The sequence below is a fragment of the Lates calcarifer genome, linkage group LG21 (assembly GCF_001640805.2).
Source record: "Lates calcarifer isolate ASB-BC8 linkage group LG21, TLL_Latcal_v3, whole genome shotgun sequence".
Classification (NCBI taxonomy): Eukaryota; Metazoa; Chordata; class Actinopteri; family Centropomidae; genus Lates; species Lates calcarifer.
The window spans coordinates 4,393,105-4,413,178 of NC_066853.1; the positions used below are offsets into that span (position 1 = coordinate 4,393,105).

General features: G+C 40.4%; 1 protein-coding gene across 5 annotated transcripts in view; it reads left to right on the forward strand.

The window, feature by feature from the left end:
- Window positions 1-19,605, forward strand: part of b3gat1a (beta-1,3-glucuronyltransferase 1 (glucuronosyltransferase P) a) — a 71,176-nt gene extending 51,571 nt beyond the window's left edge. Inside the window, exons 1-8 of one of the 5 annotated variants that reach the window (XM_018698895.2) lie at window positions 3,808-3,915; window positions 4,760-4,982; window positions 5,373-5,515; window positions 8,013-8,084; window positions 8,190-8,701; window positions 14,121-14,417; window positions 15,836-15,943; window positions 16,219-19,605. In XM_018698895.2, coding sequence (XP_018554411.1) covers window positions 5,404-5,515; window positions 8,013-8,084; window positions 8,190-8,701; window positions 14,121-14,417; window positions 15,836-15,943; window positions 16,219-16,257 — 1,140 coding nt within the window. In that variant the 5' untranslated portion in view covers window positions 3,808-3,915; window positions 4,760-4,982; window positions 5,373-5,403 and the 3' untranslated portion in view covers window positions 16,258-19,605. Of the gene's footprint in view, window positions 1-1,384; window positions 1,559-3,806; window positions 3,916-4,759; window positions 4,983-5,372; window positions 5,516-8,012; window positions 8,085-8,189; window positions 8,702-14,120; window positions 14,418-15,835; window positions 15,944-16,218 lie in introns of those variants that run through there. The other 4 variants (XM_018698894.2, XM_018698897.2, XM_018698896.2 and 1 more) reach the window with 4 other exon arrangements.
- The last annotated feature ends 469 nt before the right edge of the window (window positions 19,606-20,074 follow it).

Here is a 20,074-nt window from a genome sequence, read left to right on the forward strand (position 1 = left end):
ATGAAGACTTGTGTCACAAAACACCCATTTACAGCCCTTTGGCTGGCAGCACTTGTTTTATTTTTCTAAATATTTTCTTTCAGAAGTCTTTAGCTCTGAGACGTGCATTGGCCTGTTTGAGGGTCTGAGATTTTGGCAGGTTGTTGTACTATACTGTGTTTCCCTCTGTTTAGCTCCATCACAGTGTGTAGAAGAGAGGAGGGTGTTATGCAGAAATCAGAGCAACAACACTGTCATTGCAAGCTTGCATGCATGACAGAACCTGGCAGCAATTGTAAAGCCTTTCTATTGCTGCTGTTAAGTTATTTTTTTGTCACCACAGTTCTTGCTTGTCACTGTCAAAAAAAAAAAAACAAATACAGCAGAAGCTGCACTAACCCATGAAGACCATTTCTCATATTTATCTTTTATTCCTTTTTCCACACAACTGATATCAACCCTCAGAAGCATATGATCCTTCAGTCTGAGAAATTGGACAACGAGTCAGGGTAATCTGAAAATAGATTGTTCTGAAATTTTGTGCACATCGAGCACAAACACCCCCCTACTACATTACTGGGTCACAGGCAATTTGCCTTTTTACACAGCAGTGTGCTTCAGTAAAATGATTCTGAGACTCCTGCTGTTCATTCCCCAAAACATACATATTTGCAGTTTATATGATTTTCTATGACAAAGACCCTAAAAAAACTGTCTTAGGCCATCCAGTTCTGGAGCTGATGCAGAGTACAGACATCACTGAGTGAAGCATAAGCCTCCATAGAAGCAGTGTTCCCTCAGATGTATTTGAATAAGACATGATGCCAGTTTATTTTTGTAACATCCCCCACCCCAGACTGTTGGCAAGCAGTGGAGTTGTGACTAACCCTCTTCCAGTTTCCACATTAGACATAAAAACAGAAAAACACAGAGTCTGTGTCTGTGCAGCTCAGATTGGTGTCAATTAGGTAAAATTACATATAAATATATACAGTATTAAACATTTCACACATGAATAGAAACACTGCATTGTGAAGCACAGCAGTTGCATACCACCAGGAGAGGAATTCCTCCTGTAATTCTGAATGATGTGCATCCAAATTAGAGTTATTTACATTATAGTGCAGTCTGATGCACTCAGCACCCCAGCTCTTTGATGTTAAATAATGAATAGACATCACACACAGCCACACTGCTCATGAAGGTGTCTATGGCCAAGAATCTCTGTTAGGCATTTGACTCTTAAACCCTGTCCAAACTGCTATGTTTAAACCTGGCTGACTGTCCTTGAATCTTGCATGCTGGTGTGAGTGAGAGAAATGGAGGGAGGAGGGGGGGCAAAGAGAGAGGCATTCACAATCTGTCATCACTGAATCATACTCACTGAAATGTCCTTATCTTCCAGGTCTGGACTTGGAGTTGCCTGTCTGCGTGAGTAGACGCAGCAGAGCAAGAAGAAAAAGAAATGGCCGGCTGACTTGTCAAGGAGGATGTCACCACAACATATCTCGTCCAGTATGCAGTGTGGCCTTCCCAGCTGCGCATCACCAGTGGTGCCATGATCCAGTTGTAACTGTGGGTAAGCATCCAAAACCTTTTATCATCCATATTATTGTATTAAAAATATGCAGGCAATTTTATTAGGGACATTCCTCTGATTTGACACATGAAGGTCAGTTTACTGGTCACAGGGAGTATATTTATCCTGTGGCAACAGCTTCATAAAGATTTCTGTAGCTCTGGAGGAGCTGAGTCTAAAAAAACAACTTTGCTGATTTTATGGCAATATCATCTGCACTATGCCAACTCTGAATTAGAGAATAGAACATTTTTGGAAGTGTGAAGTTTTAAAGACATGGACATTTACTCAGCAGGGACAGTCTAACAAAAGATGGCATTGAATTGCATTATGGATATAGGATCCAGCATTCCTAGACCTTGACCCACACTGGTGGCTAAAAGGCAGGATATCTCAGCCTCTGCTGCTTTGATTTCATTCTTTTTTTCATGTGTTTCTCGTACGTCGTTGAACTTTATGGTAGTGTGGTAGTAAATTGTTAGCGTACACCTCTCTTTCTAATACTAAGGCTATATTTACAAGGTCAAGAAATCCATTTCACTTAAAATGTTAGCAATAGCAATGTTGTCTAATGGGTAGGTTGGTTCAGCATTGGTGGAGGTTTGTGCTCCCTCAGTGCCATACAGACTACATAGCAATTTACAGACGAGAAGCATTTTATTTCCTTCAAGGAATTTACTGTATTTGCTGCAGATAGAGTAGACATGGGTTTTATGGGTTGTAAATAGATTGTTTTCATTTAAAGGATTTGTAAATGTGTAAGATAATTCAATTTCAGGCTATGAGAAATCAAAGCCTTTTCTTTAACCAAGAGCATAGATTACTTTTTTCATGTGGTGCTGGAAGGTTATGTACCATCAAACACGTGTCTCAAAGGAAGGCATTCACTGGATTTATCAGTGAAATTCCCATACAATTCATTCAAAAACTTTGCATGTGGGTAATTGTACAACTCATTTTACTTCTGTATATAGAGCCATGCACAGTAATATTTTCCACAGAGGACTGTAAATCACCTCTCTGCTGAAAAAAATACAGCTTAAAAATTCTGCAGAACCAATTTCTTTATCAGCGGAAAGCACTTACGTGGTGTAGGGTTTGTGTCAGGACTATTCACACTTAAGCCATTCTCACCTGATGGCTTGGGCATTAATGGTGTATTTATTTACTGAGCTCAATAAACATAATTGGCATGTACAATTATGTTAAGCTGCAATATACTGCCACCTTCCCCAGCAGTGTGAACAGGATCACTGTGGGAAACGTGATGACTTGTTTCCTCAAGTGTAAAGCTGAATTGAATCTGCCAAACACCTGTGCTCACATTATGTCTGTTTTTTTCCTTTGTTTAATTGACCAGATCAGTTAATAAGTGCATTTTTCAGTGAGGCCTCAGCATAATTCAATGTAAATGAGCTATGTGGGCATGAAATAGAGGGAGCGGACGCTGAAATATAATGCAGTCTGAAACAAAAGAATTACACCAAATTTGTGTAACATGATGTAATAATATTTGTCGAGACTGTGTCAGAGGTATTGATTCAACTCAGTGTTCATTTTCAAGGTTTGAATGAAATTGCTGTACATGCTGTTTGGTGGTGTTCAAGGTGTTCATGTCGGGCATACCCAACAAATCCTGGAGGGTCACCGCACTGATACTGCGTGGTGCATACAAATTCTGGGACTGGGCTCACTGGCCTATCACAATTTCTTACCCAGGCTCATCCTGTTCATGTCACTGTGTGCACCTTTATTCAGTATTGTGGTGTACACCATGCATCAACAGAGGTAAAAGTGTGTTTAAATAGCAGTCCTTTTATACTTAAGGTCCATCTTATACTCCACTTCTTTAGAGGCCCAGTCCTTCATTTTTTATTCAACCATACAAATGTATATACTGTTTATAAAAATATACTGTGATAAGCTTGCATGGGAGAAAACGTCCTGACACTCCCATCTCAGTTTATAAAATCAATCCCTGTGCCCCACACAGGACCCTAGGATATGCTATTTAATTTCAGTAGAAAGAGTATACCTGAATCAGAATACCTGATGAAGGCCATTTACTACGGGAGTTCCGGCCATGGTTGCTCGTTGCTAGCTAGACCTTAAGGCTATCCACACAAACCACAAACCACATCATACAACCACAACAATAAAATAAAAAAATATGAACTTGGGCCTTAATAAAATAACAATTCAAACCCTTGAGCTCGCCAGCGCTGTAACAATTGTCCAATCATAGCTTAGCAACCGTAACTAGGCAGCAGCTCTGTCAAGCTATTCCTTTGCTCTGGTTAATGTAACGGCAACATCTTTAACAAACTACATTATACACCCTACTGTGTGGATTTAAGGTAATGTTATTACGATATTATGTATATAGCTATAAATTTAATCAGTAAACTAAGTGCAGCAAAATGGAAACATTCAAGAGATGGTAAGAGACTTTTTAAAAACTGTTTTAAACTAACTCAAGAAGCTGACGCTGCTAACTCAATTAGCTAGCACGCTACCGTCATAAAATCTGTCGTATCAGCTGGTGAAATCATGAGAATCCTGCTTTTGTCCACTTCAATTTGAAATCAAGGATCCGTTGTTTAAAGAATTTAAAAAATTGCAGTAGTTGTGAGGGAGGCACGGCTTAGCTAACAGTTCACACATTATGAAAGAAGGTAACTGAAAATATCAAAAATATAACTCTATGGATAAAAATAAACCTTTAACGGTGTAAGAATCATAATTTAGTGTTAATATTGGGATCTCATGGTCTGTAGGTGGATATAATGGCTATGGAATGGAAAAAAAACCTCAGGCAATTTGAGTGTAGGTCGCATGATTTTCAGTTTTGTTTATGTGGCAACCTATGGCCATTTTCCTCTCAAATCTTTAAAGGAGGCAGCAGTCATAGTTTCTGACATTAAAGGCAGCATTAAGCAATTCACAGAAAATCAGAACTGTGGGTTTATATCAACAACAAGTAATATATATTCAGTATGTTTGTTAGACCTTAAAAAAACACAATGCATTAAACCTGTAGCATTGATGATGAAAAAGGGCATTATACTGTCTACTTAGTTAAAACATTCTTCTGTTTTGTCTTAAATCAAATTGTCACATGCCATTAGGAAGAGATTGTTTTAAAGAAGCAGTCATGCTATTTCAGTTAATGCCTGGTTAATTTCTTCATGCTGTAATTAGAATTTTCAAAGGGATACAAAGCTGAACCAAATGATCTGGACTCAGAGGGAAGGGCACACTTGCCAAACAGTCAACCCGCAGTCTGGTGACATCGCTTCCTGCCATTTGGCTGGTGAATAGCTTCAGCTCTGGGCATGAAGTCATGTCCCCGTCTTCAGTGATGGCACCGATGAGCTCACTGGGTTGGCAGAGTGGACGAATTCCTGCTCCGTGGCCTCCTCCGGTAGCTTTGACCTTCCTTTTAGTTGGCTGATGCACTTAGTTACAGTTTTAAATCAACTCCTTTTTTCTCCTAACTTCTGTATAGATGTAACAGCCTCCACCTGCTTTAGTGTGTCTTTTGGTGAGGCTGTAATGAAGCTGCAGCTGTGGCTGAATAATATTTTATTTAGTTTTGACAGCGCTGAGTAGACTATCATTCATTTCTGTGTCAATGATGTTCTTCTTTTTCACTTTCAATGCCATTTTGGTCCTTGTGAATATGGGTGTCCTCTGAGGCAGTTAATGTTAAGTCTTGAGAATGTGCTGTTTCAAGGTTCTCAAAGTAACCTTAGTTGAAATCCTGTATGTTATAAAGTGCTGAAAGATAATACATCAATCTTTCTTTCTCCAGGTAATGCCGAGCCAAATAACCAATCCTGGAGATGCCGAAGAGAAGAGATATTCTTGCCATCGTGTTGATCGTGTTACCCTGGACTCTGCTCATCACTGTTTGGCACCAAAGCGCTATAGCTCCACTCCTCGCCATTCGCAAGGGTACGCAGTGCACTGCACTTCACTGGCAATATCAAACCTGAAGTGGGCCCTCGAATCTAACACTGCACTTCAGGTTTAGACAACAGGCCGTTCATTTAGAGGCACTCAGTGGCCATGACCATCAGCTTCATCAGATCTCAATAACACTTGCCCAGTCATTGTGAACCTCATCAGTGTGGCTTGTTTAGAAGTTTCCATCGCATACACACATTTAGAGGTTACTTTTACATTATATAATGAGTCTGCCTTTGAATGGAATAATTTGGTCTCCCTGATCTGCATTATTTTTTTTAATGATAATAACAACAAGAACAGTATGTTATGAAACAATGTCCTTTGACAGGACTGATGGCTTATTTACTCACATGCTTTGGCCCATCAGTCCACATTTTCTTCTTGATGTGACAACAACACACAGATGCAGTAAACAGCAGGTTCAAGCATTTCCCCAACTTGGAAATTAATTTCACAGTATCTTAATTGGCAATTTGAAATAAAAACATGTCTGCTTGATTAACCTCATGAAGTATATTGTGTCCACATATAATATCAGGTTTGCACACCAGTCTGAGTCATTAAAACACACTCATGAGCATCCCAATCATCCCCCAGAGACCACAAACCAACAGTGTGAAATGTCAAGTATGCTGCAGAGTAAACAAACCCAAATTAGAGCGACAGCAAATCAATAGAGCTCTTTGGCCTCCTCTTATACTGTGATGAATGCACATACATGGGGTTAACAAATCATCACCTCAGGACATGACCTGAGGCAGTCTGGACTGAAAATCACTTCTGAAATATTTTAAATAAGTGTCTGATTAACCAACAATCATTAAAAAGCATCCTACTTTCTCTTCATTAAGTATCACAATTTTATGGTAAAGTTGTCAACAGTTAAATGCATGGAATATTGTTATTGTCTTGGAATACAGCTAAGATACAATGAAGAATAAAAAAATTGTAAAGATCTTTTGCCATTGTTATCTGACCCAGCTCTGCCCACCGGCATCCTTTTGTGTGTTCTTAAAAGAGAAGCTAGAGGTTTTTTTGGCAGCATGCTTGCTGGCAACCTCTGCTGAACATCTGGCAATCAGCAGATTGTGTTAATCTATGCGCTGCAGAAAAATCCTCTTTATGGTGGAGGTGCACATGGAGCCCGGCAGAACTGTGACAAAGACTGCCATTAGCTGTGGTACAATGAAAAGAAATTAACAACGTTAATGATTCTTTAATCATGTTCTATCCATCATGACCAAACTATTATTGGGGCCAAAATATCACAATCTTTATCGCCGGAGTCAACGCTGACTGATTCACCGCTGTTTATATGAGTAAGTGGTCACATTTTTCAAAATGAGCCTTACCTTCTTACACAGGGAAGGAAACAAATAAGTAGTTGTGTCACGTAGAATAGCATTTACTACAGTTGTACCGCAGGTGCTGGGATCTTTGATAACTCTGTGCAGTGACTAACAAGTAGCCACCATGACCATAAAGGCTGACTAATAAGAGAGTCTCACCTGCACCCCTAACGTCTTCCACTCCACCTCATTTCTAACACCTCTTGAAAATCTTGTTTTTGTTCGCCTCCCTCTCACTTTGCTGCAGTGATGGACAGGTGCACTCCAGGATACTGTGACATCACTGTTAGGTGTGGTTACAGGTGCTGCTGGTCTTTAGCATCAAGCCTCAATTATTCTTTAAACAACCACCCAACCTAACACAAGAAATTAGAGTTATTTGCTTTAAGCAAGAATCATTTTCTGAGTCTGAAAACTGTCCGTGGCTTTGTCTGCACAGGTCATGGACGTAATGGGAGTGCAGACAGAATGCCAAAAGATAGCTGCTTCAGAGTACAAAAATGATACTTGAGCAATTTTCTACTTTCTCTAATTTGTATTGTGTTTAGTGTTACCTGAATTTCCAAACACTGTATTGCCAGTATGCAATGTGTAGTAGCCACCAATGCATAGGTGGAAGTGTAAGTATTGGTTTTTAACCCTTTTCTGCTGGGTTATCTGTGAGCCAGGACATCCTGGTAGCAGAGTTCTCACCTATTTCTACTAGGGCTCGGTAACAACTGCAAACAACGTCCAAGATTATGTTATTGCTGCTTGATCACAAAAGCTTTCAAATTGCAAGACCCAGCTCACAGCATAGCAGTTTTATACACGCTTAGGCATCTCTGACACAAAAGACATTTTAACTGCAAATGCTAGGACTTCCTTAATTCAGTAAACTACAGCAACTAACAGCTATGGTTACTGCAGGAAAGTAACATAGCATGCTATAGAAATGGACAGGGAAAGGGAAAGGATGAGGGAGTCACATCTGCTGGATCCACATACCCACATTTTTCTTTCTTGATAAAGAAAAACCCAAAGGCAACGCTGGGGGAATAGCAAGGCTCATCTCTCCCCTCCTTCGTGTTGCGCTGTCTCTCTGTCCATCAGCTGTGTTATCCTCTCACGGTGCTTGCTTTCACTTTTTGCAGCCTGTCACCACCTAGTAAAAGAGATCTTTATCATTCCAGAGAGGCTTGCAGTCCGCCACCACCGGCTCTCAGGTACACTTTACCCCCATTGGGTTTAAGTCACCTGAGGCAAATATACAAAGGACAGCCCAAGGTTGCACTAATGCCTTACATGTTCTCTTATCCCCAAATCTGCAGATGATGGTGTCGAGGGCAAGAGGGAGGCAGGTGGCCAGGCGCAGGACTCCAAAGAATACTGTGCCTCAGATAAGGACATTGTGGAGGTGGTGAGGACAGAGTATGTGTATACGCGGCCTCCACCCTGGTCCGATGTGCTGCCCACCATCCATATCATCACCCCCACATACAGTCGACCAGTGCAGAAAGCGGAGCTGACGCGGCTGGCAAACACCTTCCTCCATGTTCCCAACCTGCACTGGATCCTGGTGGAGGACTCCCAAAGGAGAACGCCTCTTGTTACACGGCTCCTACGAGAAACAGGGCTTAACTACACCCACCTCAATGTGGAGACACCCAGGAACTATAAGCTGCGGGGTGACACCCGGGACCCCAGAATCCCTAGGGGGACCATGCAGAGGAATCTGGCCCTGCGATGGCTGAGGGAGACCTTCAATGCCAACAGCAGTCAAGCTGGAATCGTCTACTTTGCTGATGATGACAACACATACAGCCTGGAGCTGTTTGAGGAGGTTAGTGCTGATATACAACATCACTGCTGCTGCATCAGCTATGTTCATTTCATAAAGACTCATGAATTGTAATGAGAATCTTTACCAGCAATGGCATAAGTACTTGGAACAGAAAAGCTCAGAATGAAATATTACACACTGTAAACAAAGAATTATGTGCTCTGTCAATGAAATATACTGACACCTGGGGGCAGCTGTAGGAAGATACAATACTGGCAAACATGCTTTTTTTCTAAAGTTCTATAATGAAATTTCACTTACAGATTTGGCAAGAGTCATCACTCTTACAAACTGACTTAGGTGAAGTGGTGTCACACCACTCTTGCTGGTAGGAGTGCAAAAACTATGTAGCTCTTAATTTGAAGTTGAATCTCCAAACCAAAACAAAACTGACGAATGGCTAGCAAGACAAAGCTGCATTTTACCTGTGTAAATTGTTTCTCATTGCAGTGCTGTGAAGAGTGGATGCCATGTTGCCCCAGCAGCAAACACTCACACATAACACATGGCTGAATTAGCTTCATCACAGTTGGTTAAGTTTTCCTATAGATTCCACTGTAACCATGTTTACAAATGGAGGTCCTGCCCAGATTCTATCCATAACCCAGTCACCTCTTGCTTTAACCTAACTTCTGCAGTATTTAGAACTATACTGTACAATAACTATACTATACATGCATAAAACTAATAATTTAAAGCCAACACTATTTCTAAACATAACCAAACATAACCTTGCCAACTCCGCACCACTACAAAAATCTTCAAGCTCTGTCCGCCTTTTAAATGCTACATCACTGATGTCCACTTGAGTTTTAGTAAAACAAACCATGTGTAGAGCAAACAGTGAGTAATTCAGGGGGCCTGGGAGATTGAACCATTCCCAGTTGAGACAGTGAGGCCAGCTGGTTCTGTCTGTTTGGAAAGCTTGAAAGCTCAGCAGCCATTCATCTAACAGACGAGTGACTGACATTGATCAATAAATAGGCTAGGAAAAAAGATATATAGGATAGGATACATAGGAAGAGTAGAGGTGGACCAAATATTATATTGTGTCCATTTCCTTGTATGGCATAAATATGGATTAGGTATATTGCCAAATTCCTTTTGGAGAAGAACTGATACGTAAGAAGTGGAACACATAGTATATTATAGGGCACTTCCCAGCCATATACTGTAGGTGGCTGTGGCATATTATGTAAGAGGGAGGTTGGACAATAAATTCTCATTTAATTGAAGCATTTTTTGGCTCTTAACAAACATAGTCAGGGATTTGGAGTTAGTGGAGAGAAGTTTGGGCATGTAATCAGTACATCTCAGGCCATCCATCTTGACATCAGTTGAATTACCTGAGAGGACACGGTCTGGGTCCTCTGAGTATTAGCCTCGAGTCTTGTTAGTAGTGCAGACAGGGTCCGTAGTAAATGGAGCGCCGGGTATTGACGGGGCCTGTCATTACCTTTCTCTGGGAATCAGCCGAAGTGCTCCGTCTCCCTCAGAGGCCCTCCATCACCTCCAACAGGCCTATTTATGGGCCAGAGTAACGGCCCTGGGGGTGGGGAGCAAAAGAGAGAGAGAGAGAGGTGGAGAGGTAGAAAGAATGAGAGAAAAAGAGAAGGTGACAGCCAGATAGACAGAACGCAAACAGCTAACAGCAACTACAGTATAGTTTGCTGACACCACAGTAAAAATTCAGTAGTTTGCTGACATGGTGGTGAATATTCAGTGTCTCAACAGCCTGAAAACAGATAGGAATATAAGTGACTTTCAGTGTGGAAACAAGGTTAAAAGGGTGATGTGCACTGCTCAAAAACATTTCCTATAGAGTAAATATGTTCTGCTTTGTACAAAAACATTCAAATATTGTTTAGTTGTATTGTTTTCACAGAAAGTGAACTGGGAGTATAAACAAATTAAATGAAATAATGTCACACTCAAAATCAGTGCTTATCCTCCATATAATTAATTGCATTTTATGTTTACAATACAGCTCACAGCTTGTGATGCTGTATGCATGTTGACAGTAATGAAGAGAGGTAGTCAGTGAAAAAGCAGCTTGCTGAGAGAATGCATCACTTTCATTTAACAGATTAACAACTATGTAATAGCACTGTCATGTAGTGTAAAATGAATAACTGAATCAGAGATGGTAGCACAAAAACAGTACAACTAAATCATCCTGACTATTGGTTTGTACCATTAAATGTCTGTTCACCTTTCATGACAAAAAAGCAGGAATATTACAGCAGCTGGGCTTTAAGCTGCTTCATAAATCACTCCTTCACATGTATTTTTGTTTGGAGGAATTCAGGCTTTTATTACAACTGTTTCTTGTCTTCCTTACTAAAATAAACTCTGCAGCCACATTACATACTGCATTACATACAGTGTCCCTCTATCCCTTGAACTATCATCCAGGCCTGTGCTTCTATCACACAAAGGAAGAAAGTTATGAATCATGTTTAATTATATTGTCAAGACATATACAAATATGAAATCATTTCATTGTTGGTTGTGGGCATAAAAATGCAAACTTTTACCACAAATGGATTTGATATTTTCACCAAAGCTGTCCATTGAAATGGTATAACTGTGCAGCTTTTTGAATCATATTTCAATAATATATAGACAAAAACTGGAGTTTCATCTAAATGACAATGAAAGCAACATGTTCACATTAAAGTCACACTGACAAAACCTGTGATAGTTGGGCATTAACATTACATTTTTGCTGCTGACGCACTAATTAAGCCTGAGAGTAGGTGGCATTAAAATGACTTAATTGCTAACCACGCTTGTCCACAGTTCTTTTACAGCAGCAGGTACAGGAACAGTACAGAGCAGCAAGAGTTCACCTGAGCTGACAGCCTGACACAGACAGTACACTTCAGATCACTTCACACAATAGTCTGCGGTTGGCAAAAAAAAAAAAAAATCCTGACTGGAATAGTTGTAATTGAACTTCCATCACATCTGGTGTCAGAGACTGTGGTGCTATAATGGACGTTGCTATTGTTGCCACCTGTTCATACTAAACTCAGTCCTTCACTCCAGCAACAATAACTATCAGTGACTTCAGCACAGACCATCTTTAATTAAATTGACTTTTTAAGTCATGTCTTAATGAAAAAATAAATAAAATAAATTCTATTAATATATATTCTTTAGGGCTGCAACAAATAATGTTTCGTTGTTGATTAATTTATCATTTAATCTGTGAAAAGTAAAATTCACAGAGCTGAACATAACACATTCAAATATCTTATTTTGTTTGAGCCAAAAGCCCAGATACCAAAAAAATTGTTTACAATCATATTTGCCAAAGAAAAGCAAGAAATCCTTTCATTTGAGTGGATTTACTACTTTGCATTGTTTCACTATCTTTTACTTGAAAAATGACAGAAATTGTTGATTATCAAAATAATAATTTTTCCTTTCACCTCTAATGATGTTAGTATATTAGTATCAACTGATGGTAAAGCAACATATTATACACTGTACATTTACTGATATAATGCCCTGCTTGATTTGAAAGACTTAATTTGAAATATAGATAGTATTAGTACTGTATTAGACAGTAGTAGTATAATTTGCTGCATATCCACCAGCTTTATTTAGCTTATTATGGGTTTTTAATTAAAACAATTTAAATAATTAAATCACTTTAATCAAAAACCTTAATAACTCCAGTACTTTCCTGTTGTTTAGAAACATACTGTAATCCACAGACTCCAATGGCAGCAATGCAAACAGTTTTGTTTTATCTTCTCTGCACCCTTATGGACTGATTAATGTACCTTGGTGCCTGCTGTTGTTTCTCTCAGAATTTCTTTTCTTTGTACTGCCACTAAACACGGTCATTTCTTCTCTGTGGGCCTCTCTCTAAGTGGAGCGGGAAACAGAGCCTACATACACACATGGGTGTGCATGAACAAACTGAAGCAACAGTGAACAACAGAAAAAAACCTCTGCACAAACACATCATATTCATCAGAACTGGGCAAGAGGAACTTTGTTGCATTTCCATTTGTTTAGCTGCCAGCAGAAGAGGGATTTGTGCAGCTTTACTCTGGCTGATATTCCCACCAGAGGCAGCAGGCGGAACACTCATTTTCACATTTTTAGTATAGATGGGAAAGTGACAAGTCTCTTGACATTGCCTGCAGAGGGCCTGATTTATGCTTCGTTTTGATTTGATTTAAGTCAAACCTGTATCTGTAAAGGAGGCAGCCAGGTGACATTTGAGCATTGATTAAGTCGTGGCCTGGCTACAAAATACCTGGCAGAGGTTGAGACAACCTGGAGGATAGTACTTAGAGGAGCCCCTCAGCATCCAACAGCAGTTTATTTTTAACTATAGCCTGTTGATGTAGGAAATATTATCAGAAAAAAAAAAACAATGCAGAAAAACAAAAATTAAAGCAGCACAGTCTCATAGACACATGGATATAAGCACTTGACATCCTGGGCTCATTAAGACCTACTATCCTGCCAAATCTTATCTGGATGCCTGGCACAGCCATTTTCCCTAACACTCAAATCTATGGATTCCCATAAGCCCCCAGCCTGCTTCATGCTGTTCAAACTCTGTTACTCTCTGATCCCCTGAACTGACCACACAGCAGCTCATCAGATCACACAGCACAGCTGAACAATCTGTTCCATAAACAAATACATAAACAAGCTTGCATATAGATAGACATTTTCTGTATGCATGCTGTCATATGCATGCAAGCACTCTGTCCTATAAACACATACTGGATACTGCACATGCACTTGCACACACACTTTTATTTTAAAGAGACCTTTCACCACAGAGGCACCAGCATCATTATTTCTGCTGCATTGAATTTGATTAAATGACTGCTGTTTCTAAACCTTCCTCTTCCCTCATTATAAAAACGTACCTTTTATGACTGCAGCAGCACTTACAAATGGCACTCACTGAGAGGCAGGCAAAGAAAAGGGCGGCAAGATCGTTTGATGCTGGAAGATTAAAGGGGGAAAAAAAAGAGTGGGATGGTGGTGCTCTACCTTGAAGAATCTCCTTAGCCAACCAGCAACCAGAGCCACTTGCTCTAATGGTTTGGCTCCTTCAAACCCTCTTGACACTGTCCGGATATACTCTCTTTAAAGATGGTTATGTGTAATTATCTCATTGTAGGGCAGCTGTTGAACAATGTGTGTGATCTGCCTTCATCTAACAGCATGTCACCTGCACACGGCACGATAGCTTGGTCAATATTCACCATCTTTCAGAATGAATAATAGCAGCAGCTCTAAAAACCCTCTGTCCGTGCTCTGCTGTAACACTGGCAGCTGATGCCCAAAGACTGTGTCTCACTGTCATGTACACTTTCTCAGATGACTAATCTGCTCTCTTCCCTTCTCCATTTCTCTTCTCTACTTCTCCTCTTGCCAGATGAGATCGACCAGGAAAGTTTCAGTGTGGCCTGTGGCCTTTGTGGGTGGCTTGCGGTACGAGTCCCCCAAGGTCAATGCAGCTGGAAAGGTCTACGGCTGGAAGACTGTGTTCGACCCCCACCGCCCCTTTGCCATCGACATGGCTGGCTTTGCCATCAACCTGAGACTCATCCTCTTCAAGCCACAGGCGTATTTTAAGCTTCGTGGGGTGAAGGGAGGCTACCAGGAGAGTAGTTTGCTCCGGGAACTGGTCACACTCAATGACCTGGAGCCCAAAGCAGCCAATTGCACTAAGGTAATTTACTCTTTTTTATGTTTACTCCTGTTAAGCAGTTTGACTGGAGCAGTTAGAAGCTCTGGGATTTGCTAAGCTGTGTGTGTGGATGCTAACCTTCTGGTTTGCACATCCTCCCCTATGTTTCTCTTCAACATTTACCAGGCAAGAAATCAATCTATGTCTTCGCCTAAATGCCATGAAATACAGCTAGTGTAAATTTGTTGCAGAGAAGTTGGATATCATTGATTATATTTCTCGCCCTGCCCACATGCACTGTTGCACACACATACACTGAAGCAAGAGGCTTGAGGGTAACAGAAGCAGCAGCATCGTTCTTCTTCATGCCCACTCCACCATTCCTGCTTATGGCCCTTGGTCTGGGTGATTTCACTGAGCCTCTCTCTAGGCAAAGAGAAGTCAGCCAGAGGGCTCTAGCTAGCCAGTATCCACACCAGGAGCACCTCTGCACACACACACACACACACACACACACACACACACACACACACAAAGAGTGGGAGACAGAAAGAAGGGAGAGGAAGGGAGAGTGAGACACTTTCAGCCAGCTTTTTCTCCTGCTCTCTCCTCACCATTCAGACGGGTAAATGAAAAGAGGGGATTCAGGGAACGGCTGAGAGAGCGGAATTGGAGGAGTTTTTTGCAAGGGGGAGGTGGTGGTGGGGTGGGTGGATGGCGGGGTAGGGACGTCACACTGATTACAGATGAGCGCAGGGACGGACAGAAGGGGCGGCAGGGAAAGCGGAAGAAAAAAATGGAAAGTCGTGCATGGGCATCTCTCTTCCTTATAATCTACCACTTCAGACACCAGCGTGACTATTAACCTCCCCCTACACCTGAGCAAAGTGGGAGTGGGCTCCTGGCACATCTCAAACACGCCCTATGCATAATTCATGAAACGTCGCCATGGCGAGATGAAAGGAAGGAGGGCTCCTACACAGAGGAGAGAGGGGAAAATGAGCTCTACACTTTTAGTTTTCTTTTTTTTTCCCCTCGCCCCTGATCCCCTTGCTATGCTTTTCCTGGATGTTTGTCAGGGCTCTGGGGCCAAATCAACCCTGTGTGAAAGCTTGATAGCACAATAGCATACCCAGAAGAACTCTGCAAAGAGCTGTCGTGCTACATTTTCAGTTGGCTGTCATCTGAAGGTGACCATTATCCTATGGTAAGGAGAGGACACAGATATATGTGAGATAACACACTCCTGTGGTCCCTCTTCAGTCCCTTCTAATGCAGGGCTCATGCTCAAGTAGCTCTGTCTGTGTGTAGAGACCTCTGGTGTATGTACTGATGGAGCTATGATGAAATTGAATGTTTTGAAGAATATGAGGCAGAGTGGGAGCACAAAGGGAGAGCAGACTGAATGAGGGTATTAAGGTATCAGCATGTTACTAATGTTACTGTTGTTTTCTCGCCAGATACTTGTTTGGCACACGAGAACAGAGAAACCCGTCCTCGTGAACGAGGGGAAAAAGGGATTCACAGGACCCCAATGTGGAGATTTGACTGTTTTCTCTCAGTCCAAGGTAAATAATTCTGCTTTATAAAGTTTGAAATGCCTTCTGTTACCCCGCTGAAACCTCTTTTCTCTGTCAGTTTCATCTTGGAATGAAGTGAATTTAAAAGGGGAAACAGAAATGTGATGATTATTTTCACCTGGTCTCACCAAGTCTGCTTTCTGTTAAATACAGCAGATGTTGTCTGTTATTAAATGTCACAGATGAAATGAACAGGTTCAATTAACTTAAATTAAGCAGCCTTAACGTTCTTTCTCAGCATATCTTAATCTTTTCTGTTGCAGGTGGTCGGCCTTGGACTTGCAGAGGAAGAAAACAGCTGAGTCCCATAGATAAGTGCAACCAGCGCTCATGTCTTAATCACCAGAAAAAAAGGAAGTGGGAGCCTTTGAAAGGGGGATTTAACCCTCTTGACTGAATCTGACATTTTTCAAAAATGAACTAAAACAGTACAAATGTATCATATGAAAGCACAGATAAGTGAGAGGGGGAGGTTATTTGTTGGGATTAAAGTGCAGAGGAGGACCACATAAAGGACACCTCACAGGGGTCGGTACGGAGAATTGTGACCTGCACCCTTGGCTTAGGACAACTTAACAAAAGAGACAGCACAACATGAAAGGCATACAGCCAGTGGATTCAACCAAACAAGCAAGAATATCCTTCACCTCAAAGAACACTTAGGGAAATAAAACACATACTGTCTGGATCTGCACATGGTACAAAAGAGAAATGCCTCTTGGATTTTAAGGACATGGCCTACATCATCAGCCTGGATAAAAACACGACTCCAAGGACATATCTCGTGGATTTTCCTTTGAGCAAACACAAACATAGCAAGGGATGGAATGTTCTTTTGATAACTATGAAATGTTTGCTTTAATTTAATTGGTTTGGCACTTGACATACTTGCTAGTTAAATACTACTGACTCTTACCTACATTTGCTCCTGGGTTATCGTTGTTCATTTTCTAGTGTCATTGTAACCCATGCATTCAAGCCACCCCATACACTTGAAGATTGATTTGTTCCCCTTATTGTGCTTGGGAGCTGAAACATATGTGTAAAACATCCAAATCGTAACACTCTTCGTAGCAATTTAAAAAAAGAAAAAAACACACACACACAAACAATGTTGCCGTGTTGGCAATATGTGTAAATAGTAATTCAACATGAGAACAATCAGAGGAAAAAATTTTGACAAAAGCATTGTAATTACTGTATTTATATGTAAAAAGAAAGAAAAGAAAAAAAAAACAAAGTCCCTTCACCCCACACAACAAGACACAGGTTCACTCTAGGTTCAACACATGGGAAGAGTAATAGCACATCACTTTCATTTGGTAACATTTGGTCATGAGGCATAGACAAGAACATCAAATCAGCTACATGTAAGACTTATGAGCGCTGATGTTAGTTTTTGTTTTCAGTGTCATTCATTGACATTGCGGGGAAACAGTGTGTCATTTAATATTTCCTCTTGTCTATTCACACTCATATATGTATACATACATGAGCCACAGGTTTACAAGGGTAGGCTGTGTGCAACAATTAAAAAAGCGCAGGATGACACAGCATCAACGCCCACAAATTTGGTTTTAATAGGCTTGTCAGTCCCTCTCCTCTCTGAAAAATATACTTTAAATCATAAATTTAGGCACTCAGGCTACAACTCACCTCCTGACAGCTGGTGTAAGCTATGAATAATAGATGAAAATAATTTATGCATGGCCCCAAAATATGTTGTTTTTTTTCTGTAAAAATGTCCATATATGAAAATAGACTATACATGCTATACTCTGAAGTGACAGCAGGCTAAAGAAAAGCACAACAAAAGTAAAAATCTTATTTTTTTTTTTGCCAATGATTTGGTAGCAATGTTGCCATCTTTAGTTTTGTGGACTGATGCCGGTATCTCCTCGGTTCTTTCTATATTAGCATCCATCTGTTGTACATGAACTGGATCACAGAAGGGAGTCACTGCAGCTTTAACGATAGTCATCAGTAGCTATGACGCTGTATGCCTGAACACTGTAACAAAGTTATTCTACACCTCATATAATAGATTCTCTCCTCTACTTGATAAATCATCTGTCTAGTGCAATACACAGTGGTGGCTCTTATCTAACATTGCCCAGCAGAAGTAGCTCGAGATAATTCAAACACTGAGCCTCTGTACTGGTGCCAGATTATCTGTGTACCCCCCCCCAACCACCACCATCCCTCACCCCTTCAACACACACGACCCAAAATACACTGCTGCAGTATGAAAACTTACAAAGACGTTACAGCCTCTTGGGCTCATCAGCCAGAGAAACCATGTTATTACATATTTCACTTGGAATATGATAAGAAACGCATTCAGACAATGGCTGTATTGTATCTCTCATCAAACTGGCTCTTTTCATTGACTGCATGATATTACACTGCACAGGGTTCAGCCATGGAGATCACAGACTATCTTTGGATTTGTTCTATTCTTCAACTGGCCTCCCATTATTTATTAAAGATCAAATTTAATATATTTATGTATTTATTTCAAGTGTGGATGTGCAATTAAACCATTGCAGTGTTTGCCCATAAAATCTGTATTTCTCCAGCTGCTCTCAAAAATAGCATGCACACATGTTATACTGTACACAGGGATTATCATATGGATCAATAATGGGTCAGCACTACCAGCAGGCAGACACACACACCATCAATTTTATGGCACTGCTGTGGATCTCCTTGAGTGGTCAGCTTTTAATCTAAATGAATGATGAATCCATTGGAACGTTTTTTCACACTGAAACAAATTAAGAATTGTAGTCCAAAATGGAAAAATGCCAGTGTGTAAACAACTTAATTTGAACACTATCATTTAAAAAGGATGCACAACTTGTTTTCATTTTGTGCTAACAGGTTTTCCTGAATGTTGTAGTATATCATTTACTTTTCAAGTGAAGCTAAATTCCTGCTCTCATCTTATCCTAAGTGTCGCTCTGGTAAAGATACAAGAAAACAAATGTCATGTGGCACACAGATCAACGTGGTTGGATTGGTGAAATGAGATTCTGTGATGTTACTCACTGTGGTGTGTCCTGAAGCAGCTGAACAATTCAAAAGGCCTCACCTTGAAAGTGATGTTACAATGCTGTCCGACATCTTATTTGAAATGACTCGGACTCCAACAGATGATGCATCAAGCAATAGCCTATCTAAGGAATTAGTCTACAAGAACCAACCAACCTACCATCAACTTTAGCAGTACAGGTTATCCAGTATTTAATGTCAGTTAATGAGCATTACCCTCTGAGGGCTTCTCTATGGCACAATACACTTTACACACAAGTCCTCTCTTTTCCTCATCCCCACCGTCATGTTCCAGCCTCATGTGATTCACATTTTATGCATGTGACTCTTAAGGTTGTTTATTTGCCACAGCAGTTCTGTCTCAGAGAAAGATGTTAGTTGAATCAAGAGAAATAAACAACTGAGAAGAACCTCACCTGGTCCTGAGTATTCTGTCTTTATACTCTGTTTCCCAAGTTCCTTCCCAAAATGCTTGTCTTACATAAATATGTGATTATGCTAACCTAACATTTGGTCTATCGTGTAATGTTTTGTAATTTATGTAAATGTCACTTTAAATCTTTTAGTTAACATGTGTATTAAACAGCATTTCATCAGTGTGATGTCAGACCATATTATATTCTTTTATGTTACTTTTCTGATGTTAAATAGCTACACAGCAGAATTTAGTAATAGCTCTTTTCTACTTAAGAACTACACTATGTGGTTGCCACTAAATTATTACCTTACCCAATTTTACCTAATATTAGCTTATTAACACATCACTAAGTTAAAATGGTTTTAGTGATGCATAAATACTAAGCAAACAGTTTGGTTATAAGCTGGTGCAGCAGACTCCAGTATTTCAGCATCATGGGAAACCTACCTATCACTTTATACATTACCTAAATGTAGAACCCTAGTCTTCAAATGTGACAGCACGGTTTTACTGTGGAATCAATCTTTACAGAAAATAATTGTGTTGGTATTGAGGCTGCTTAGCACCACACACGACGGATGCATTTTCAAAAAATGATTTCCAAACACAGCTTGTGAACTTGACTCCTCCGCAAGTGCTCGCAGCAT